Below are 24,197 nucleotides of genomic sequence, written 5' to 3'. Positions count from 1 at the left end.
ACTCCTTTTGGGTTACTCGGGAAGCATGAAATGTGCATTTAGGAAACTGAGATTTGATTTCTATTATCGATAAAGCTCATCTGAGTCAGTTGAATCTTAGACGACAAATAGCAAGAGGGAAGAGTGGGTGTAAGGAAACAGATGGGTATTAATCATGTGTCAGAGATAAATGACAGTTTTTTAAAGAATTTGATAGGGTGTGGGCTGGAGCTTGCTTTTTTATTTTCTATTTCTATTTCCTATTTTCTATTTTTAGTTTTGGGCAAGAGATGGAGATTAGGGGTGAGAAAAGGAAGGAAGAGAAAAGGCAAGACAATAGGCCAGACCCGAGAGCCTGATCTGCATCCTAAAGCAGTCTGTCCCTCCCTCCCTTCCCCCCAACACCAGGTAGGCTGTGGTGTGATTTAAAAATAAGCAGACACCGACTCCCGCCTCCGGGACCGGGGATGGCCTCCGCCCCGGCTGCAGAAAGGGAGGGGAGGCAGGGAGAGGAGAGGGAAGATGGAAGAAACAGACTGGCAAGACCCCCTCGGGTACAGTGGGATTTTTCCCTCCAAAGTGGTGGAGCCGCATAAAATCAAAACCCACGAGGGCCGCTCACGTGCCGGTTGCCCCGATCTCAATGTAGGCGGCTGCCGACGCCGCACCTGCTCGGCCGGCCACTGCGGCTGAGCGCCGCGCAGCCAGCGATCGCGAGGCCCCGGGGGACGCGCCCAGCCCCGCCAAGCCCGCCTCGCACGGCTACCCCGGAGGGCGGCGGCCGAGCGGGAAGGAAAGGGAGGGGAGGGAGGGGAGGGGAGGAGCGGCCCCGCCCGGCTAGGCGAGGCGAGGCTTGCCGCCCCTCCATTCGGACCCAAAAGAAAGCCCCACCTGTCAGGCGTTACGCTCCGGGCGAGGGTCCCACCATCCCCAAGCAGGGGCCAGTGCTTGCAGCCCCGATTTCCTAAGAGCCTCGGATGCTACATCATCACCAGAAACCTTTAGGCGCAAAACACACGGCTGCCGGCCAGGGCTGCAGCACCGACGGGCTCGGCAACAGACGCGCCCCACCTGGGCCAAGCGGCTCCCGCCCGGCCGAGGGATGCCAGGGTCTCCGCGCCAGGAGACCAGCGACCCCAGGCAGCCCACCAGGCCCGCTCCCCAGACCCTTACCTCCTGCGCGGCATCTTAGCTATCTCCGGTCGGCCACTGCGGGTTGGTTTTGTTATTTTATGGGTTTGGGGGGTGGGGTGCGCTTAAAAAATCCACCCAGCTAATCTGCAGAGCAGCGTTTTCTGCCCATGCTGCAGCCCGCGCTCGTCAGAGCTGCTGGGAGATCCCCCAGCAGTGCAGCGGCTCCGCGGCGGCGGGGATGACTGGCCACCGACGCCGCAGTTCCTTGACAAAAGGCTCGGGTTCCCGCTAGTCCCTCACAGCCCTGCCGTCAGAATTAAAGCCATTTCCCGCACGAGGCTGGGAGGAAATGAGAGCTCTCCTGGCCCTGCGCGCTGACAAAAGGCCGCTGCGCGGTGCCCACAGCGCCCCCTCCAGCAGGCCGCGCCGGCCGCCCGAGGGCGGCGGTGCTGCAGTGCCCCCGCCCGCAGCGCCCCCCACCGCCCCGCAGCGCCCCCCACCGCCCCGCAGCACCCCCACTACCGCCCCGCAGCGCACCCCCACCGCCCCGCAGCGCACCCCCACCGCCCCGCAGCGCCCCCCTCCTCCCCGCAGCGCCCCCGCCCGCGCCGCCGCAGACCCCCCTAGCCAGGCTTCCAGCCCCCTTCCACCCCCGCCCCGCACCACTCACTACCCGGGATGGCCAGAGCTAAGCAGGGGAGTCTGTTACTAGGGAGAAAATCTGAAACAGAGCTCCCTTGGGGGAATGTATTCTCCCTGGAAGGAAGAAAGCAAAAGTCTTACACTTGGAATATTTCTTTTCGTCTGGAAAGGACAGCTAGCCTTCGGAAGATAATTCTATTAGTGATTTTAATAGCAATTGTTTGACTGAATTCCAAACCAAAATTCTCCCTGTCCTGATTCTCACTCCTTTTCAACCAGGACAAAATTTTTGTTGTGGCCCTGCCCTTGGGAGCTGTGGACCCAACGCTCTCCAACTCTCACTACATTCTCCTCTCACTCCTTTCCTTCCTCAGGTCTCCCGCCCCAGAAGGAACAGGTGTGTAGTGAGTGGGGAACTGGATAGGGAACCAGAATACTTCGGTTGCCGTCTCAGAGCTGCTGTTAACTAGCTGTGAGACCTTAATCAACGCACTTAACCTCTCTGGGCCTCGTTGTCTTCCTCTGTAAAATGACAGTGTACCTAAGGCACCTCCCATTTCCAATACTTTCAAGGCCTGGCCCTCAGAGAGTAGGGGTGTTAAGAGATAGCTCTGGACTTTTCACCCCCATAATCTCCACCAGTCCCCAAAACTCCCCTCAATCAACATCCTCTCTCCAAGGGCTTTTGAAAATGTGCTTGTGAAAATGTACTGCTTCCAGAAAAGCCTCTGGCCACTGATCTGAAACCTGATCATGGCCCCTCTGCCCTTCCAGGTTCTGGGGCACCACAGCCCTCAGACACCCCCACAAAAGTCACTGGCCCCCACCACAGTGCTGCTGTGGAACCAGAATCTCTGGAGGTAGGCTCAGGATTGGTAATTTTAACAAGCAGCCCTAGTGATTCCTTTGCACACTAACACTTTAGAAACACCACTCTGAGAGATACTACTGATTTAGAAAAGAAAATGCTAATGACAACCCTAGAAATTCTGTTTCAGATGCCAGGATAAACTTGTCTTTCTGCTTCAGCCCCCCTTCCCTTACAAGAAACACATATGCATACCTGGTCCCTGCACCCTCCTTCCACACTCAGAGCTTCTCACTCATTCTCATTCAGAATCACTGAGTCCACAAGACTTCTCCCCATTCTCCTGTCAAAACCTGCTAGAAGAATTACAACAGGCTCAGCCACACAAGATGAAACCCCTTCCCCTCCCCACCCCAGGACCTAGGTCTGTCTGGTCAAAGAAGCCAGGAAGTGTTATGTTTATTGAGTAATTCCTGGCAGCCATAGCTCTTTTGGTGCCAATGGGTGATGAGATCTGAGAAACAGGGAACCCCTTCTCCAGAGCTCAGAAGTCACAGGTAAGGTGGGCTCTATATCTTAATAGAACCCCCAAAAAGAATGGAGAATTTTTGTTAGAAATAGCAGGTTTCATAAGTCACCCCAGTCATTTCCATCCCCCAAAATTTCTCTTCCTAGTGTGTTATTTTGTTTTCTCACATGAATCCTAGCAAACCCTTGTTGGTTCCTGGCACTGTTCTGATAGCTTTACATGCATTTTCACATAATCCTTGCAAAAACTCTGTGAGGGTGGTACAATTATCATCCCCATTTTATAGATGAAGAGACTGAGGCACAGGGATGTTAAGTCGCTTGCCCTAGGTCACACAGCTAGTGGGTGGCTGAGCAATGAATCAAACTCAAGTGCTGTGGCTCCAGAGTTTGTGGGCCCTAACCACTACAGTGCATGGCCTCCCAGAGGGGACAATAAACTTTTTTTTTTTCTTTTGAGACAGAGTCTCATTCTGTCGCCCAGGCTGGAGTGCAGTGGCATGATCTCAGCTCACTGCAACTTCCTCTCCCCAGGTTTAAGCGATTCTCCTGCCTCAGCCTCCCGAGTAGCCGGGATTACAGGCACGCACCACCACACCCAGCTAATTTTTGTATTTTTAGTAGATATGGGTTTTCACCATGTTGGCTAGGCTGGTCTGGAACTCCTGACCTCAGGTGATCTGCCCGTCTCAGCCTCCCAGAGTGCTGGGATTACAGGCGTGAGCCACCATGCCTGGCCAAAAATAAACTTTTTAAAGCAGAGCTGGTACAAGACACTGAAAGGCTGATAAGACTAATACATTCTCCTTCCCCCCTGGCAAAAAAAAATGATTCTGCTCCCCTAGTCATCACAGGAGATACATATATATATTTATTTATGTTTATATATGTATATATTATATATATTACATATACACAATATATATTATATATATTACATATATTTTTATATATATATATGTCCGGCCTCTCCCAGGGTCTATCTGATACTGCATATTGAGAAGGTGGTGCCATCCTGGGACTTTAGGAATTGTCCAAATGTCAGACAGGAAATAAGACTTCATTAATTCCCATATTCATAGCCTATATGAAATTTTAATTGAAGTTCCAGAAATTCTCAATTTCAAATTCACTTCAAAATCCAGGAAAAGGAACCACAACTGTAGTTGGCTCCAACTGTCAATGGGAGACCAGGAGACTTCAGAGCTCCCACTGCAACAAGCCCAAGATGCCTGGCCCTTAACTGGGGCCAGAAAAACACAAGAGACCCCCATGTCAGACCGGGGAAAAATCACAGCTGGCTAACCCTCCATGGCCAGATAGTTTAAAATTAGACTTTCTGACTGATTTGCAGTAAAATTTCTCATCTTCCAAGTCTTCTGACAAAAATGTTTCTGGCCAAGAATAACTAGTAGAGAGAGAAGCTGGCAGTGCAACAGTGAGCCCCATCTCCTGGTATCCATTGCCTTGTGTATTACCCTCTCCTTAGGTGCTGGCATGACTGTGGCTCACTTCTAACCAACAGGATAAGGCAAAGATAATGGGATGTTCACTTCCGTGATTACATTACATAAGATTCTTTGTCTTGCTAGCAGACTGTCTCAGTTGGCTTCTTGACCTGCATGCTTTCATTAGTAGCCATGTTTGGAAGATCTACATGGCAAGGAACTGAGGGTGACATCCAGCTAATAGCCAGCTGGAAACTGAGAACTTCAGTCCAAAAAAGCCCTAGAGGAAATGAATTCCACTAACCATCACATAAGTTTAGAGGCAGATCCTCCCCCAGTTAAGCCTTCCACTGAGAACCCAGCCCTGGCTGACACCTTGATTTCTGCCTTGTGAGAGACACTGAAGCAGAGGACTCAGTTAAGTCATACTGAGACTCAACTCCTGGCCACAGAAACCATGAGATAATAAATGTGTTGTTTTAAATTGCTTAGTTTGCATTACTTTGTTACACAGCAATAGATAACTAATACGGGGGCTTAGCACTCTATAGGCCCAGGCATGCTTATCAATGGCCTTTTCTAGGGCATGCTGGAAATGCTGGAGAAATCAACACCCCTGGGATCAGCCCTCAACCAATGACCATTAGGAGTTTGTGGATAAACAGCCTGGCTCCCTCATCCCTGAGAGTTGGGAGAATACCTCAGTGTTCTCCATTGCCTCCCAGAGAGCCTCAGCAGGATTGAGCCCCAGCTGCCCACAGCAGTAACCTACCTGCTCACTCACGCATCTTTTTTGGGCTTTTCTTCCCTATATCACTTTCCCACTCCCTTACAGGTGCCTCCCGGGCTTGCTTCCCAACTTACACTCAAATCGTAATCTACATTTAGGGGAACCCACTTTAAGATGGGGCAAGGGAAGGAAGACAGTGCTTTCAAAGGAAGACCACTGATAAGTTGTAAGTCTAGATGTTCTGAAGATACCCAATAAGTGAAAGTTCACCTCTATGGCTGATGCTGCTCTGGAAACAGAAGTGAATTGGGAGTCCAGGGCCTAGGGCTCCAATCTCAGTCCCAGGGAATGTGTGGACTTAGGAAAGACCCTGACCCCTTATTCTCCCTTACCCAGCTATAAAGTGAGGGTAACAGCACTTGCTCTCTGTTAGGGGCTGAATCTCATCCCCCTCAAATTTATGTGTTGAAGTCCTAGCCCCCAGTGCTCCACAATGTGACTGTATTTGGAGCTAAATCCTTTAAAAAAGTAACTAAGGTAAAATGATGTCATATATGTGGGCCCTAATCCAGTATGATTGAGGTCCTTGTAAGAAATTTGGACACAAACTGGCACAAAGGGATGACCATATGAGGACACAGCAAGAAGGTGGCCATCTACATACACTCCAAGAAGAAATCATACCTGCCCACACTTTGATCTCAGACTTTGAGCCTCTAGAATGGTAAGACCACACATTTCTGTGGTTTACCATTACCATCTGGGATGCTTTGTTATGGGAGCCCCAGAAAACTACTACATCCTCCACCTGGCCAAGGTTGTCATGTAGACAAAATGGGACGCCAAGTGAAAGCACTTATGGTCTTATTACCTATTGAGACAGCCAGACAGTGTAACCCCAGCCACATCAGGAAATAACCAGAGTGGTTCCAGAGACAGAGAGCCCCAGCCTCCAGTTCCCACCCTCATGTTAGGTCCAGACCTGGAGAGCTGTGGATAGAGCTCTTCATGTTGAGCCCTGATAACATGTAAGTCCCTCTGGGGGAGGCCTTCCTGTACCCAGATGTTAAGTGCACTAGTTCCTCCTACCAGCCCACAAGAATTTTCTTTTATGATCACTGCTTGCCCAGCAGGATTTATTATTCTGCAGTTCTTATTCCTAGAAGGTGCTAAAGTTTTCAGAGTCTGTCTTGAAACTTGGAGCTGATGCCTCAGATAGACCCAGGGATTTGTTCCTGGTACCATGACTCTCTTACTACCCAATGCCCCTCAGGCAGCTAGACCCAGCAGATGGCTCATTCTGATTCTGAGGAATTCCACTTAGGGTGTCTACAACTCACATCAGTAAGGGCTTCCTCATCCTTACCCCGAGACCCAGTTCCATTACAATGTCACATTCAAAAGAAATAATCCCACTGCTAATGCCTTGAAAAGTTCTGCAAGTCATTGAATAGATGGAAAGGAGAGGGAGCAGGGGAAATTCTCTCTCGTCCTCTTTGTTCAACGTAGTCCCACACCAGTGGAAGTTATCCCAGGAATTCCTAACCCTTCTCCTACCTTCCAGAGCTTTTCTTTTGTAGGTAGCTCTCTTTCCTCTCTAATAAAGATGGTGATATGGTTTGGCTGTGTCCCCACCCAAATCTCATCCTGAATTGTAGCTCCCATAATTCCCACTTGTGGGAGAGACCCAGTGGGAGATAACTGAATCATGGGGGTGGTTTCCCCAATACTGTTCTCATGGTAGTGAATAAGTCCCATGAGATCTGATGGTTTTATAAGGGGTTTCCCCTTTTGCTCGGTTCTCATTCTTTCTTTCCTGCCACCATGTAAAACGTCCCTTTGCTCTTCCTCCATCTTCCACCAGGACTGTGAGGCCTCCCAGGCCATGTGGAACTGTGAGTCCATTAAACCTCTTTTCCTTTATAAATTACCCAGTCTTGGGTATGTCTTTATTAGCAGCATGAGAACAAACTAATACAGCTAGTCTCAACTTCTGTTCTCCTTCCTTCTCTTCATTTACACCATTCCCCCTGATGAAGACAAGGGACCCAAAGCCCAGTAGACAAGCAAACAAAGCTACTCTTTAAGGTGGGGGAAGGAAAAAGGCTATGATCAAACATCCCAGTTATCTATGAGGGTATTTCTGGATGAGATTAACATTTGACTCTGCAGACCAAGTAAGGCAGATTGTCCTCCTAGTGTGGGTGGCTTCTGGACTCCAACTTAAACCATTGGCTCTCCTGGTTTTCAGACCTTTGGACTCAAGCTGCAACCATCCTATTGGCTGTCCTGAATCTCCAACTTGCTCACTGCAGAACTTGGTACTTCTCAGCTTCCATAATGGCATTAGCCAATTTCTTGCAATAAATACATAATCTCCTGTTGGTTCTTTTTCTCTTGAGACCGCCAATACAGATTTTGGTATCAAGAGTGGGATATTGCTGTAAGAAATACCTAACAATCTAGAAGTGGCTTTGGAACTGGGTAATTGATAGAAAATGGAAGAGTTTTCAGATTTATGCTAGAAAAAGCCTAGATTGCCATAAACGGACTGTTGGTAGAAATATGGATGTTAAAGATATTTCTGGTAAGCATTCAGAAAGAAAAGAGGAGAGCTGGAGAGAAGCATTCATCTTCTCAGAGAATAATCAGGAACAGAATGTTGGTAGAAATAAGGCTGAAGCATGAGAATTGCCTGAACCAGGGAGGCGGAGGTTACAGTGCACTGAGATTGTGCCATTGCACTCCAGCCTGGGTGACAGAGTGAAGCTCCATCTCAAAAAAAAAAAAAAAAAAAAGTGATCCTGCTATAAAGTGGCAAACAACCTGGCTGAATAGCATTCTAGTGCTTTTGGGAAGGTAGAACTTGCAAGTGATAAAATTAAATATTTAGCAGAAGCGATTTCTAAACAAAGTATTAAAGGTGCGGTTTGGGTCCTCCTTACTGCTTATAGTAAAATTCGGGAAACATGAGATAAACTGAAGAAATCAAAAGCAAAAAGGAATCAGAGGCTGGGTGTGGTGGATCACGCCTGCAATCCTAGCACTTTGAGAGGCTGAGGTGGGTGGATCACTTGAGGCCAGAAGTTCAAGACCAGCCTGGCGGACATGATGAGACCCTATCTGTACTAAAAACACAAAAATTAGCTGGGCATGGTGGTGCATGCCTGTAATTCCAGCTACTCGGGAGGCCGAGGCATTAGAATCGCTTGAACCCAGGAGGTGGAGGTTGCAGAGAGCCAAGACTGTGCCACTGCACTCCAACCTGGGTGATAGAGACTCTGTCTTAAAAAGAAAAAAAAAAAAAAAAGGAACCAGAACTTGGGGACTTGGAAAATTTCTTAACCTATCCATATTGCAAAAATTGAGAAAGCTTACTCTGAAGAGATCACTAAGGGTGTGGCTGAGCAACCATTTGATAACAGATCATGAGTGTGACTCATATACTTAATTAGCCATCTCAGCTGAAGCCAGGAATACTGACGGGATTATACCAGAAAGACACTGATAGCTGGAAAGAAAGGGGACAGAGAAAATGGGAAAGAATGAAGGTAAGCTGTCAGCCTTCTCAGATTCTATAGGACTAGACCATATCACTATTTGGCTACAAACATGCACTATTTAAGCAAAGGAAAGAAATGACCCCAAAGGCAACTCAGAGGTCAGGGTTGCCACTCAGTGTGTGTGTGTATGTTTTGGAGGAGGGGGCACAGGCAGGAGAAGAGCTGAGTTCCTCCTCACTTTCCGAGGGAAGGTCACCCTGCCAAGCTACAAGGATGACACTGCATCAAAGCAAAGAGGATTTATTCTTGAGGCTTAAGATATAATGGAATTTGCCTCAATAGGTTTTGGACTTGCTTGGGACCCATTAACACTTTGTTTCCTATTTTTCCTTTTTGGAATAGGAATGTCAATCCTACACCTGTCTCACCATTGTGCTTGGGATGCACATAACTTGCCTGGTTTCAGAGGTTCACAGCTGGAGAAAGATAGGAATCATAGCTCAAGTCTCACCCATACCTGATTTAGAAGTTATTTAAATGAGACTTTGTACTTTAATGTGAGAATGAGTTTAGATACTGGGGGCTGCTGGGGTGGAATGCATACATTTTGCATGTGATAAAATGAATTTGGGGGAAGGGCTAGGGACAGAATGCTATGAACAGCATATGTTCACCCAAAATTCATATATTGAGAGCCTAACCCCCAATAAGGCTGTATTTGGAGATAGGGTCTCTAGGAGATATTAAGATTACATGAAGTCATCAGGATGGAGCCCTAATCCAATAGGATTGGTGCCCTTATAAGAAGAAGGGAAACCAAAGCTAGCTATCTCTCTGCCATATGAGGACACAGTGACAAGGCAGTCATCTGCAAGCCAGGAAGAAAGCCCTCATCAGAAACTGAACAATGCCAGACCATAATCTTGGACTTTCCAGCCTCTAGAACTATAAGAAATAAATTTCCGTTGTTAAGCCACCCAGTCTATGGTATTTGTTAAGGCAGGCTGAGCTAATTATACTTTCTGTACCTTGGTTTTCCCATCTGTGAAATGGGGATACTTATGCCATTATCTTAGGCTTGTTGTAAGAACAAGTTAACACATGGAAAGCATAGAGAACAGAATCCAGCATATAATAAGTACTATGTCTTTGTGAGCAATGGTTATAAAGATGAAGCCTTTGTGCTCAAGGTGCTTGGCTGTCTACCTTGCACAAAAGGTGCCATTTGGCCTTAGCTGGGTATCTAGAAACCCTTGAAAACTCTCACTCCCCTTGGCCAATGTTTACAACTCTTTTAGCTTAAGTCTTCATTTCTATTAAGGTTAATTTCTGTTGGAAGGGTAACAGTTACTTATTTCTCAAAGCAATGAAAAAAAGATGTAGGTCCCCAGAGGATGACAATGAGTTGGAAGCAAAGGATGAAGCCCCTGAAGCCTATTTCTTCAAAGCATGAAGTTAAGGAGAAGGTAGAGTGGAGTAAACTTGAGAGAGGCAAGGCTATTTAAAAGGGTAATTGTTAAACTCGGAATTACTACAAAATTTCTTTTTTAAAAAAGAGACTCCCACGGGGCACAGTGGCTCATTCCTGTAATCCCAGCACTTTGGGAGGCTGAGGTGGTTGAATCACCTGAGGTCGGGAGTTCGAGACCAGCCTGACCAACGTGGAGAAGCCCTGTCTCTACTAAAAATACAAAAATTAGCTGGGCGTGGTGGCACATGCCTGTAATCCCAGCTACTCAGGAGGCTGAGGCAGGAGAATCACTTGAACCCAGGAGGCGGGGGTTGCAGTGAGCCAAGATCGCACCGTGCCACTCCAGCCTGGGTGATAAGAGTGAAACTCTATCTCAAAAAAAAAAAAAAAAAAAAAAGAGAGACTCCAAAACTTTCAAGACTGCATTTATTTGTCTCTAGAAGGTAACCCTGGGCCTTTTCATTTTTCATACTTGTGGAAGTCTGAAACAGAGAAAACATTCCATTATAAATAGTTAAAAATAAGAACCGTTTACAAAAGAAATAAAATAAAGAAATATGCAAAAAATTAATTTTATTAGTAATCAAAGATGTTTAAATTTAAAGATACTACTTTTTTACCCATTAAGATTCCTTCTTTTAATAGAGCTCATTGCTAAGAATGTGATGGAATTAGCACTCTTATTATACAGCCAGTGGTGTTATAAATTGGCACTACGCATCAGGTTACAGAATGACCTACCTGTGACTCAGCAGTTCTACTTCTGGGAATCTATCCTGCAAAAACAATACAAAATACAGAAAGGGCTAAACACATCGGTTATTTGTCACGTTTATGAGAACAAAAAACTGAGAACATAGTGGCCAACAGTAAAAAAATTGTCCCACCTAATGGGTCACATAAACATGCCAGTGATAGAAAAATCAAGAACAGGCACACAATGTTATGTACCTGATGATAATTTTTTATTTTAGTTGCAAAGGAAAAGAAATTGGAAGGATTTTAGTGTATTTCCATCAGTGGTTTTACTAACGTGGCAAGATCATTTTGTCTCTGCTCAATTTTCTGAAACTCTCACTTGAAGAAAAAATAAACCCATGACTGAAAAATAAAGCCGCTCAAGTCATGGTCAGGCATTTTGGATACTGAAACCTATTATGTACATCACTGTGGATGGTAAAGCACCGCAATCAAATGCTTTAACTTAGCCTTAAACATTTATCTATTTTCTAGTCCACCCTCCTTTACATTTCAAAGTTGAGTTTTGTTAGAACGAAAGTGGTTAAAAAGGACTTAACACTATCACCCACATCCCCCCCAACCCCAACACTTCATTGACTTGCAGGTATTGGGCAAGTTACTTCTGTTCCTTAGTTTCCTCACATGTAAAATGGATATAATTGTTTGTATAGCACAGGGTGGTTGTGAAAATTAAATAGGTTAATATGTATACACTGCCAGGAGCAGTCTGACACAAAATATGTATGAGTAGCTTTTTTTTCCTAATCTTGATCGAGTCTTTCCACTATACAAGTGATCAACCTTTCTTTCTTTTTACAGTTCAGACCTAGCTTTGGAAGCTTTATTTTTAAAATAAATTTTAATTTTTTTACATATTTAGAATTTTTTATACTTGAGACAAATTCATATATATTTACCTGAAGGATTAAAGGATGACAATATTCTGCCTATAGTCTACTGCATTTTAGAACATTTATTTTAGTTTGTTTTTAAGAATTAGCTGGAAAATTTCAGAAACGTAATATTTAAGTATGAGAATAGAAAAACTTGCCAAAGTTTATAAATGTTGTCTTTATTGTCACAGCTCATTAAAAATTGGCTGTTGGTCTCATCTAAGCCAAAGAGTTTAAGGTCCAAGAAGAGGGTAGTCTGGAGAATAGAAACCCAGTTTGCTGCTTAATATCTTTAAGAAGGCAGGCACACTCCAACTGTTGGCAGTGTGGCTGCAGAATTTGACGTATTATCCAATGTACATTCCTCCACCCACTGAGCCAGGCTTGGTGAGGGAGATGGGGTAAACAGAAATCCTTGCTCACTCAGCTTTAGAGTTCAGTCCCTGCTCCTATGATAATCTGAAAAGCAAGGCTCTTTCCAAAATCCCAGAGAACCACAAGCATAGGCACCATCACAGCACCAGCCCCTAAATCCCCAAAGTATAGAGAGCACAGTAAAATCCCAGGGCTATAAACGCAGTCGCCGGAGCAGCTTTTCCTCTGAGCCACTGTGCCTTTAGACCAGGGCAGAAAAACCCAACACCTTACCGGGTGAAATATGCTACTCCGGTGCAGGAAGGAGTGGGGAGGACTGGGACAAACCAGAAGGCACCCACCCCATTAAAAGGGAAACAACTTTGGAAAATGCTGGGCTGACTAATCTCATCAGAATATGCCCCATGGGTTATTGGTGAACCCCAGGGCAGATGACTGTGCTTCTCAAGCAAAGCAGACCCATCACTTACTGTGGTAGAAGTTTTACCATCGTATAGAGCCACTACCTGGGGGAATGTGAGGTAGAAGACAGAAGAAAGAGGCTTCAGGGCTTTCCCAAGGTGCTAATGAATTCATCCCAACTAGCCAAACCATCTCATTTCAGAGCTTAAAATGCTGTAGGAAGAAATGTCCCCAGTGAGTAATTTCACAGATTACCGCAACTTGGAACAGGGGTGGTAGGAGTCTACCATCCACACAGGATTCTTTCTCTCAGAAATTCTTTCAAGGAACATTCCCATGACATGCCAGAGTTTGGAAGTATATACTGGCAGCATACCAAGGCCCCTGTAACAGATACTATGTCTCTCCATATGTCCCTTTCCAAAGGCCCTCAAGCCTCAGCACTCTTGGCATCTCACTCCAAAATTGAGGGTGGTCTTTGTCTAGAGACATGGTCTCTACAGTGTCACTGGCAACTCTGAACAAAATTTAGAGCCATGCATAATATGAAATGCCAGAGCCATAACCACGAGTGGCAAATAGAAGGAATATACAATGGCAAGACAGCGAACACCCTGCCATCTAGCAATGCCAACCCCAATATGGCAAAAACCTACACTTTGAAGCTCTAATTTTAAACAGGCCTCTCCTGGACCTTGAAATTAATTTTTCTCCCTACCAACACCACATGCTGTGGCTTCACATGGCTCACGGCCCTCTCTGTCTGCACGAATACTTGCCAATTCATTCCCCAAGTGAACTTCTGGGGCTCTGGCCCCAGAAGTTAATCTCCATCCCTGTCATCAGCAGATTCTCATGCACTTCATTTGGGACTTTGCCTCCCAGGAATGTTGTTGATCTTGCACAGCCTGCTCTGACCCCATCTCCAAATCCCCCAAAATGTCCGTCCCTGCCATCACCAGGATTTCACTCCCTGGGTCCTCATCAAGGGCAGGGAAAAGGGTGCCACTCCTGCAGACTGAAGCTGGAGAAGGCCTGCCTCCCAAATCTTAAGCTCCTCTGGATATGAGCATTTCTGTCCAATGAGCCACATTATCTGTCACTAGGTCTCTAGTCTGGACAGGATCCTGAAACCTTATGGAGTCACCACTTCAGGAAAGCTGGGCCGAACCTTTACGAGGATCCTTTTGTCAAATAACGGTCAGCCTGAGCATCACTTCCTTGGACCCTTTTTATCTTGAGCCCACCCTGGTTCCTGATTGTAAAATGCAAGCTTTTTATACAGTTAATAAAGGTGATATTGAATAATTGCTCAACTCACGTATAATTAAAGATCTCAGAGATAAATGTTAATTTAACAAAGAGAAAACTAGCCAGAAAGACGGCTGCACAGTAGGTACTTCAAAGAAAATGTGAGTTCTTCTCCCTCCTAAACAATTCAGTACTAATGTCATTAGTTGGGTCACAGTTAGGTAGTGAGAAGCCACAGTGACCCAAGTGAAGTGGTATCAGAGCCCAAGCAGGGTGAGATGGCACCCACATACAGAGGCAGCCCAGCACAGGATATCAGAGATCCAGCAGATGAGGGGCATGTTCACATGGTGGGTGTGGTCCAGTGCAAACATGGTAGAGCCCAGTCAGGATGAGAACGGCAGCCCCATGAAAGGAGTGGAGGCCTGGCCTGGGGACTCAGAGCCCAAGCTGGGTAAGAAGTCCATGGAAAGGGGCAGTTCAGCATGGAGTAGAGAAACCCGAGCTGAGTATGCCAGGCACTCGTGTGTGCAGGTGATTTAGCGAGAGCAGGGAGAGGAGGAATCCACATATGAGGGGACCTGCGTGGAATGTCAGAGCCAAGGAGGAGGTTTTTGCGGAGGTACAGCTTGCTATGAGTGTTAAAGTTCAAGGGGGTGAGGAGAACAGCCATGTGGTGAGGGGATGGCAACGGAGATGGGAGATGGGTTATACACAGGGGCATCCTCAGATAAGTGGCTGATTCCAGGGCTGGGATAGAAAAGTACAAGATGAGCTTGGAACATCTTCTGCCAAAAAGGAAATGATGAAATAATTATGATGACATATCAAACAGAAAGGTTGCCAGCTTAAGGAGCTTCCGCTGGCCACAGTGGGGACAATTTGAACAATAAAATAATAAAAAATGATAGTATATAATAATCCACTGAATTAAACAGAAAACCATGAGCTCATACTAATATAAAAATGTCTGTATAAAAACAACCAAAATGTTCTAAAATATTTAAGTGAACAGTTAAACTGTGGTACATCCACACCACAGATGACTACTCAGCAAAAAGCAGAGGAACAGACCATTTATACAATGTGGATGATCTCAAGGGCATCATCTGAGTGGAAAAAGACCATCTGTAAAAGTCACATAATGTATGGTCCCATTTTTATAGCATTCTCAAGATAAATTATAGAGGTGGAGAACAGATTAGTGATGTCCAGGAGTTCGGAAGAATGGAGGGTTGGGAGCAGAGTGTGGGTGTGACCATAAAGGGGCAGCATGAAGGAGATCTTTGTGGTGATGGAACAGTTCTGCATCTGGATTGCAATGGTGATTCCATGAATCTACACGTGTGATAAAACAACATACAACTATGCATACGTGGTACCAATGTCAGTTTCCCGGTTTTGATATTATACTATAGTTATGGAAGATGCAACCATTGGGGAAAACTGGGCTACGGATGCACAGCACTTTTCTGTACTATTTTTGCAACTTCCTGTGAATCTATAATTACTTCCAAATTACAGATTTGATAAATAAATATAGAATGTTTGATGAGTAATGAGATCTTTACATAGTTTCAAAGCACCTCCTCACAAAATACATATTAATTACAAAAGAAAAAGATTAACTTTAAAGTGAAAGGCTTGGCAGTCACCACCTTAAGCAAGTGATCAAAGTGAATATCCTTAGAAATAGAATAAATCAAAATCTGCCCCATGTAATAGGATGCAATGAGTAGAAAACAGCATCGCTTTTGTTATTCCTGCCGACGATGCATATCTGAATCTAATCGAAAGGAAACAGACAAATGCTGATCAAGACACGCTCTATAAAACAACTGGCCTGTAATCTCCAAACGTGTCATGGTTATAAGTCACAGAAGCACCAAGAAACTCTCCTTCCAGACTGAAGGAGCCATGGCAACTAAATGTAATTCATGATTCTCAGCTGGGTCTTTTCTCTAGAAGAGACGTTATTGAGACTACTGGTGAAACTTGAATGGGACCTGAGGATTGTATGGCGGTAACGCAACAACATTAATCCCCAGACTTAGTGGTTGCATTGTGGCTATGCAGGGGAATGTCCTGTTTGTAAGAAATGTACACTGAAGCCTTAGGGGTGATGGGACATCAGGTTGACCCTCAAATGTGCCAGGAAAAAAGTTCTTTGTACTGCACCTGCAACCTTTCTATAAGTTGACTATTGTTTCAGACTCATTTTTTTAATTTTAAAAATTAATGGCTGGGCATGGTGGCTCACGCCTGTAATCCCAGCACTCTGGGAGGCTGAGGTGGGCAGATCACGAGGTCAGGAGTTCGAGTCCAGCCTGGCCAACATGGTGAAACCCCATCTCTACTAAAAATACAAAAATTAGCTGGGCATGGTGGTGTGAGCCAGTTACTTGGGAGGCTGAGGCAGGAGAGTTACTTGAACCCGGGAGGCGGAGGTTGCAGTGAGTCGAGATGGTGCCACTGCACTCCAGCCTGGCAACAGAGCGAGACTCTGTCTCAAAAAAAAAAAAAAAATTATTTGAATGTGAAAGGATGAAAAATCCTTGACAAAACTGATGAAATACTAGAATGCTTCTGCAAAAAAATGGCACTCTTTACAATCAGGCCTCAGAAGTCATACTTGACAGAAGTGACATGCACTGTCTATAAAAATCTCAAATGTCGAGTCTTCCTTGGTTCATTCTACAAATTAGCACTCTTCCAATTAACAACAAACTTGCTTGGCTAAAAAGACTAAATATTAAGTGTTTTATTCCCTTTTTTGAAGGAAATTCCAGTCAGAACATCTCTGGCTTTTACTAGGAAACGTTAGTCCCCACTCTAAATTAGTGTACTATACGTGGCCTATGCCCAGGTTCAATTATCCTTGGAAAACAAGGACCTCCCATCAAATGTACTTGCTACTAGTACTGCCAAGCACAGGCCTGCTCTGCTACTGCAGAGGCTCCTGTCCCAGCCCAGGTCCAACAGAACTGGCACGAAGGTGTAGCCAGGTGGCTCACCATGACAGTGACATGATGATACCTACCTGACAAGGATCAATGAGGATTAAGTGCAAGTAAGATTTTCACCTTGATACTAGCATTTGCAGAAGCATTACTCTTCTTAGACAGTCAGGCTCGAGGTCTAGCTCAGGTCATTTTTTTTTTTTTTTTTTTTTTTGAGATGGTGTCTCACTCTGTCACCCAGGCTGGAATGCAGTGGCATAATCTCAGCTCACTGCAACCTCCCCTCCCAGGTTCAAGCGATTCTCCTGCCTCAGCCTCTTGAGTGAGTAACTGTGACTACAGGTGCCCGCCACCACGCCCGATTTTTAGTAGCAATGGGGTTTCACCATGTTGGCCAGGCTGGTCTCGAACTCCTGACCTCAGGTGATCCGCCCACCTCGGCCTCCCAAAGTGCTGGGATGACAATTGTGAGCCACTGCGCCTGGCCCCACTCTTTTGTTGTTGTTGCTTTTAGTCATTCCATGTCAGCTCATGTAGTAGCAACAGGAATTCTGTCTCCTATGGGTTGACTGGCCAGGGAAATCTTATATCTCAAGTGGTCAGAATATGAAAATCTACACTGAGCATATGCACAAATGAATCCTGAGAACACATTAATCTAATCAGAAATGGAAGCCAAGGCCGCCCACCACCTCTCTCCCCACCCCTGCCCTGCCCCCACCAGCCAGCAGGAAGCCTGTAGGACCTCAAATCAGAGCACAACATTGGTGAGAGCCAAGTGAGAAAACTCAAAACACTGGCTACAGAGCTAGAATACCTGTGGCTCATTATTGCTCACTAATCAATGTTGATTGCTCATGAGTCAAGAGAAGTTGGTATCTATCCAAGTGACATGACAGGTATTATGCCAGATACTTTGCTGACATGATATCATTTGGAGTTAGTTATCTTATATACAAGGTAGGTACAATTATTATACCCATTGCTCAGATGGGGAAACTGAGGATTAGAGGTGTTCAGTAGCTCATGCAAGATTATAAGCTAGCAAGTGGTAAAACCAGGGTTTAAACCTCAGCAGTCTGTTCCCAGAGCCTACTCTCAACTGCTCCCCTAAACTGCCTCCCTCCAACCACTATTTGTGACTCCACAGCCCCCACTGTCCCTTATATCATACCATGCAACATGTTTGTTACAGCATGTTACTTCACATTCCTATACACCTTTCTTATTTCAATAGTAATTGTGTTGCAGGGTAGGATACAGCAGGGGCCTCATTTATGAATACCAGTTCACAGCAAGGGCAAAAAGTCCACTTCTGGACTTGGAGAAGCATGCTGCCACTTCCAGCTGTCTCTTTAGTTGACAAAGTAATAAGAGACAATAAACTCCTTTGTTATTTCATTTAAAATGTTGTCTTACAACCAGCACCACCCCCCACCACAAAAAAAAAAAAGTATCACCAAACATGCATCTTTATGTATGGCAAGCTACTTACTTCTTTTTCTGGAGACCATAGAGTCCAGAAAACCTTTTGATGGGTTAAATAGGATCATTTAAAAGATAAGCTTAGGTCTGTATTGGGTGGTTCTGGAGGAGTTTCCCCTTCCCTGGAGCCGCTTACCAGTTAATTTAGAAACAAAATAATCTCCCAAACTAGTAAACCCCACTGCCCCACCCAAAGGCTTTCATTAAATTATCTTGTTTTAATCATGTTTTAGCATGGAAAAATGACTCATATCTCAAAGTATACATTTTAAGGTTCTGATATCTGTATGGCTATTTAAGAAGGAATATTTTACCAGACTTCTGGTTGGGGAGATAATTTCAGTCGTAGACATCACACTGTGGCGACAAGTATGTGCTGGCTCACCACTGCCACCATCTGCCCAAGGCCCTTCCTCTTCATTCTTCAAGCCGAAAGCACAGCTGATATGTTGGGTGATGTTTCTTGACAGCTGTCTTGCCGAGGATGTATGTGATTCAGAAGTGTCGTTACTATAGCTCTGCTCATCTGGGTCTTGTTTCTGGAAACCATATTTAGTTGTCAAACAGTATAATATGACAGAAAGATTTTGATGACTTAAACTAATATATTTCAAAGTTTTAACTGATGAGGTTTCATTTAAATGATAAGGGCAATGCTTAAGTTATTATGGAGAGAAAAGCATTGTTCAATTGACCGTATTTTGTTCTCCTATAATCTTAAAATGTTATGCAATAGGTAACTGCATAAAAAATATTATGGCATGGAACACATGGTATGTTTTACAATGAACAAAGCACTTCTGTTACACAATGGACATGCAAGAGAAAACTAAGGTAGCCACCTACACATGTCCAAACACTGTGACCATACCAAAACCCAACCATCCAGTTTGGCCAACAGGACAATTCACTCCTGCCATCGCAGAATGTAGCTTCCTAGCAGTCACCTGGCTAGGACTAATGGAGAAGAAAAAAATATTCAAAGGTACTATCATACACCTGGAGATTTCTGCCCCAAATTTCTAGGATAATTGTTTCTTTTCTCTCTAGTATCTCTCCTTCTGTTCCTAAACACGATCAAATTTCTACATAGGAAAGACCTTCACTTGATCTAACAACTTTTCTGCCTTTTTTTTTTTTTGGCAGGGGGTGCAGGGAGTGGGGTGGGGGGTGGTTCTTCTTTCCACTCTCGGACTTCTAGGTTTTCTTTTTTTTGGGAGGGGGGACAGAGTCTCGCTCTGTTGCCCAGGCTGGAGTGCAGTGGCGCCATCTCAGCTCACTGCAAGCTCCGCCTCCCAGGTTCACGCCATTCTCCTGCCTCAGCCTCCTGAGTAGCTGGGACTACAGGCGCCTGCCACCACGCCCGGCTAATTTTTTTGTATTTTTAGTAGAGATGGGGTTTCACCATGTTAGCCAGGATGGTCTTGATCTCCTGACCTCGTGATCTGCCTGCCTCGGCCTCCCAAAGTGCTGGGATTACAGGCGTGAGCCACCGCGCCTGGCGGACTTCTAGGTTAAATGGACTTGAAGTTTGCCACTTTCCTCTGAATCTGCTTGATTCCAGATATTTACCAATCATGCACCCTCAATCTCCTCCAAGTTGATGCCCAGCCCAATTCTCTTTCACCTTTCAAGTGCTAGACATGGTGCTTCCCCCAGTCCTGGCCTTCTTCAGCCTCTCTGTAACCTCTCACACTCCTCACCTTTAGTTTCCTAAGGTTCTCTCCTCCTCAACTTTATGACCCCATTTTGTTCCTCTACCTTCTTGCCACATTCTAATGATGATTCCTTCCTCCTACCAACAGAGTTGCTTAGGGCTCATTTCTAAGGCCTTTTCTCTCTTCCTATTTTGTTTCCCCAGATGACTGATTCATTTTCAGCCCATCAATGTTTGTCTTTCCCTGGAACAAGTCCATAAAACCAGTCCACACTTTACTTTGCCTAATGGACACTTCTGAGCTATCTCACTCTCATAATGGTGGTGACATTATGATACTCCACAGTTTACAGGGCCATTTGTGTCATTCCTGCTGAATGGTTGCAAAACCCCATGAGACTGGTATCACCAGACCATTGCTGAGCTCTTCAGCTGGCCTTAGGGAGGGTCTCTCCTAAGAGAGGTTCCTTGGGGAAAAGAAATGCTTCTTCCTTCCTGTGTCCTGTCTGATGTGCATTCTACTGTAGGGAAACAACCAAAGTGCTTTTAGGAAAGCCCCCTCCTATGTCCAGCTGTAGAAATCCTATCAAAGATTCAACAGTCAGGAGCTAGGTGCCCTGGATAGTGACCATAGGAAAGTATAGATGGTCAGGGACTCAACTCTAAAGCTCATGTAGCTCTGGGTTCAAATCCCAGTCCTGACTTTTTCAGAGTTGTATGGCCTTAACTATATTTTGGTTTCCTTCTCTGTCAAATAAGGGTCATAAAAATAGCTTAGAGGTTATAAACCTTAACTGGAAAGTATACATATATCACTTGGCACAGTGTGTCGTACGTAGAAAAGGCCTAATAAATGGTGGCTATCGTTATTCTAAAATCTTACACCTTTACCTTTGAGTCTTTGGCTCCTTCCAAAAGATCACTGAGAACCTGTATATATTCAGTCGCACCTTTAAGGATATCAACTTTGCTGGGCTTCCTGCTTTGGGGAAGAAATGGCACAAGTGCCTTCAATCTGGCAAAACCACGGTTGAGATTTTTTATCTAGAAAACAAAAAGGCACAGTAACACACAGAGAAGCCAATTTGTATAGACATCTCCCCAAGCTACAGAAGGGGGTTGTTTCCACTGCCTCCTTGTCTGAGTGGCAAATCTAAACAGGCATATGCCCCAAAGAGTCAGTGCTCCACCAGCAGTGCAGTTCATAGTAAAGGAAGAGGGAATGGCATAAACTTGGTACTGTGGGCAGATGGGCTGCAAGGTGTGTTCATGTTCATGCTGAGCTCACTCCTCTTCTTTTGAGAGCATACCCACTGTATCATAATGTGGAGGCAGTAGAGGAGTGGCTAAAATATGAGTCAACTACACCCAGGTTTAAAATCCAGGTCTATCATTTACAAGAGTGTGTGGAATACTTCACATCACTAAGCCTGTTTGTTCATCTGCAAAGTGGAAAATATCTTAAAGCTTTTTGGGGGGTGTGATTAAGTGATATAATGTACAAATAAGATAGCTCACCCAAACCTGGCACATAGAAAGTCCTCAAGAAGTGGTATTGCTGGTGATGAATCAAATGCACAAATACCTGTCAACTCAAGCACTGAGCCGTCAGCTCTTCAACCTCTTTCCCCACTGAGTTAATGATATAGAGGCAAGGGTGAGAATCCAGAGAGTTGGTGAGACCTCAAAGGCTCCTCATATTTTATTTTTCTCTCTTCTCCAGAGTCTAATCCCTGTCTCTGAAGGCCTATAATTCTGATGTTCATCCCCCTGGGAGACACAGGCCTTGGGAGAACTGGCTCCCACTATGCCACAAAGCCAATATATATTGAGTACATCCTACCCTGGAGCAAACCAGACAAGGGACATAGTTGGCCAATTCACAGGAGAATACAACAACCACTCAGTGTATAAAAAGAATTTAATAATCAAAGAACTACAAACTAAAACAGAAATTAGATACCATTTTTTATGTATCAAGGTGGTAACATTTTTGTTTTATCATACCCAGGATAAGGGATAGCTTGAAAAAGAGAACAGTCCTAGACCTGTAAGAAAGGATAAAAATTAGTAAACCTATCTAGAAAGCAATTGGGTAACTTGTATCAGAAGCCATTCCATTGTATATGCCTTAAGTCTCAGTAATTTCACTTGTAGCATTTTATTCTAAGGAAATTATCAGACACGCACATAGAGTTACACCGATAGGTACCGGTAAAAAGCTACAAACAGCAAACATGCCTAACAATAAGAGACTGAATACATTATGGTCCATTTTTGGACAGACTATGCAGTCAAAAACTAGTCTTTGAAAGAATACTTAAGAATATAAGAAAATGCTTTTGATAATGTTAAGTGGAAAAATTACACAAATATGTACTGAATGACAATTTTGTAAAAATTATATATATATATATGAATACACAAAACTAGAAAAAGACTGGGTGGATATACACAAAAATGTTCACAGTAGTTATATCTGTGTTGTGTCTCTTCTTCACTCATTTCTGTCTTTTCCAAGTGTGTTAACCTTATCATTATAAAGAATAATAAAGCTCATTCGTGTTTTAGTGGATAAAACCAGGACTGATTCTCTGGAGAAGACAATTCCTTCCTGGTGGGAAGGACCACTTAAAGTATTAGATCATAATCTCTTTGTAGGGCCACCGAATCAGATCACAGGGTTCTGTCCATCAAGAGTCTAGTACCGGTAAAAGAGGAGACTTAAAGAAGTCTCCTACTCTCCTGTCGTCCTTTCTGCGCTTGCCCTCTCCCTGCAAAGCTCCTACTTGATTCACTGGGACATTTCTAAAAGGCCTAGGAACAGCCCCGGGCGGAACTTCTCTCCCCAGTCCCAGTCCTGAACGTGCGCTCTGCTCCCTCTTCTATCCCTCACCCTTCTCTCTCCTGGATTCGCCTCTGCTGCAACCAAACCCGTAGACTGCAAACGCTAGGAAGGAGACCATGTCTCCCAAGTTTGGGGCTGAGTTTCGTTAGAGATAGTAAAATCTACCAGCAGGTGCCGCTCCAACCACGGCCCACAGGACCCTTCCCGTTTGCGAGTTGCTGCGGCTCGACTGGGAAACACTCACTTTATCTTGACAGAGTTGAGTGGGAGTCTTGGGTGCACACTGGGACGTCGTGTTTCGTTACTTTAAAAAAGAAAAGTCACTTCCGTCAGGCCCCCCTTTCTCCTCACCCTCGTGTGTGCTTCGAGGCCGAGATGCAGAGAGCAAGAAAAAGGAGCGAAGGGGATCCCTGCGCGTCCCAAACACCCACCAGCGCCTACGGTGTGAGATGAAAGCTCACCCCCTGGGCGCGAAGCTTTTAAAGCACCTGCCCAGGGAGACATTTTTGAAGTTGTCAGGGCCCCTCCTCTGTCCCCTGCCAGACCCGGGTCCTGCACAAATCCTGGAGGGTTAGCGGGCGAGGCGGCCACCGCAGCGGCCGCCAACGAGCAGCTGCACGGAGGTGCAGAAGAAGGAGGCCACTGCCATTCTCCTGACAAGCTGGGGGCGTGGGAGGCCTCGGGAGCTCGAAGTCGCCTCGAGCGGGGGTGGGCGGTGAGCGGACCCCCGGGTGTTGACCAGGTGTTTGGTGGTAGAGCAGGGAAGGGGGGAACGGGCGTCGACCCTAGGGACCCCTCACCCGCTCACGCTCCTTGGCGTTGGCCACACGCCGCCGCTCCAGCACCAACTGGAGGTTTTCAGTGGACGAGTAGCCGCCCGATGGCAGCCGCTTGAGCCGGCAGACAGCGGCCAGCTGGGGCAGCGGCCCGAACTGCTCCCGCAACACGTCCTCCAGCACCTCGGCTTGCGGGGCGCCCAGGAGCGCGGGCGGCGCGGCGCGGGGATCTAGGACGCCGGGCGCGGGGTCCATGGCGGGGCCGAGGCCGCTGAGGCCGGGCTTTCACCTGCGCACACGGGGCCGCACGAGGCCCGGGCGGGGGCGGGGCGGGGGCGGGAGCTGGACCACCTGCAACCATTCCCCGGCTGCGGCTGCGTATTCCAATCCCGGCCTCCTCTCTGGAGGCTGCGTCCAGGCATCGCGTTGAATAAGCCGCACAGGTGTGACTCGGGAGCGCTGGAGCGCAGCCCGGCTGCACACCTGGAACCGCTGGGAGCGTGGTAGTGGTGTTTTTCTCAATCCACATGCCACGGTTCCAGTCCCCCAAATTCCCATTTAATCAG

The 24,197-nt window shown here is 45.8% G+C and overlaps 2 protein-coding genes across 2 annotated transcripts in view; both read right to left on the bottom strand.

The window, feature by feature from the left end:
- The window catches only part of ADD2 (adducin 2), a 111,297-nt gene extending 109,755 nt beyond the window's left edge, over positions 1–1,542 (bottom strand). The window contains exon 1 of the mRNA XM_034953353.3: positions 1,153–1,542. The gene's annotated coding sequence lies outside the window, so the exon portion shown is untranslated. The remainder of the gene's footprint in view (positions 1–1,152) is intronic.
- Positions 1,543–10,260: 8,718 nt separating this feature from the next.
- On the bottom strand, positions 10,261–23,898 carry FIGLA (folliculogenesis specific bHLH transcription factor). The gene is made up of 5 exons (XM_003830949.3): positions 23,656–23,898; positions 20,899–21,051; positions 18,665–18,889; positions 10,985–11,019; positions 10,261–10,725 (listed from the first exon to the last, which is right to left on the bottom strand). The coding sequence occupies exons 1-5, from the start codon at positions 23,884–23,886 to the stop codon at positions 10,710–10,712; spliced, it is 660 nt and encodes a 219-aa protein (XP_003830997.1). The 5' UTR covers positions 23,887–23,898; the 3' UTR covers positions 10,261–10,709.
- Between the last annotated feature and the right edge of the window lie 299 nt (positions 23,899–24,197).

The sequence above is a fragment of the Pan paniscus genome, chromosome 12 (genome assembly GCF_029289425.2).
Source record: "Pan paniscus chromosome 12, NHGRI_mPanPan1-v2.0_pri, whole genome shotgun sequence".
Lineage (NCBI taxonomy): Eukaryota > Metazoa > Chordata > Mammalia > Primates > Hominidae > Pan > Pan paniscus.
This window is presented reverse-complemented; position numbering and strand designations above follow the sequence as displayed.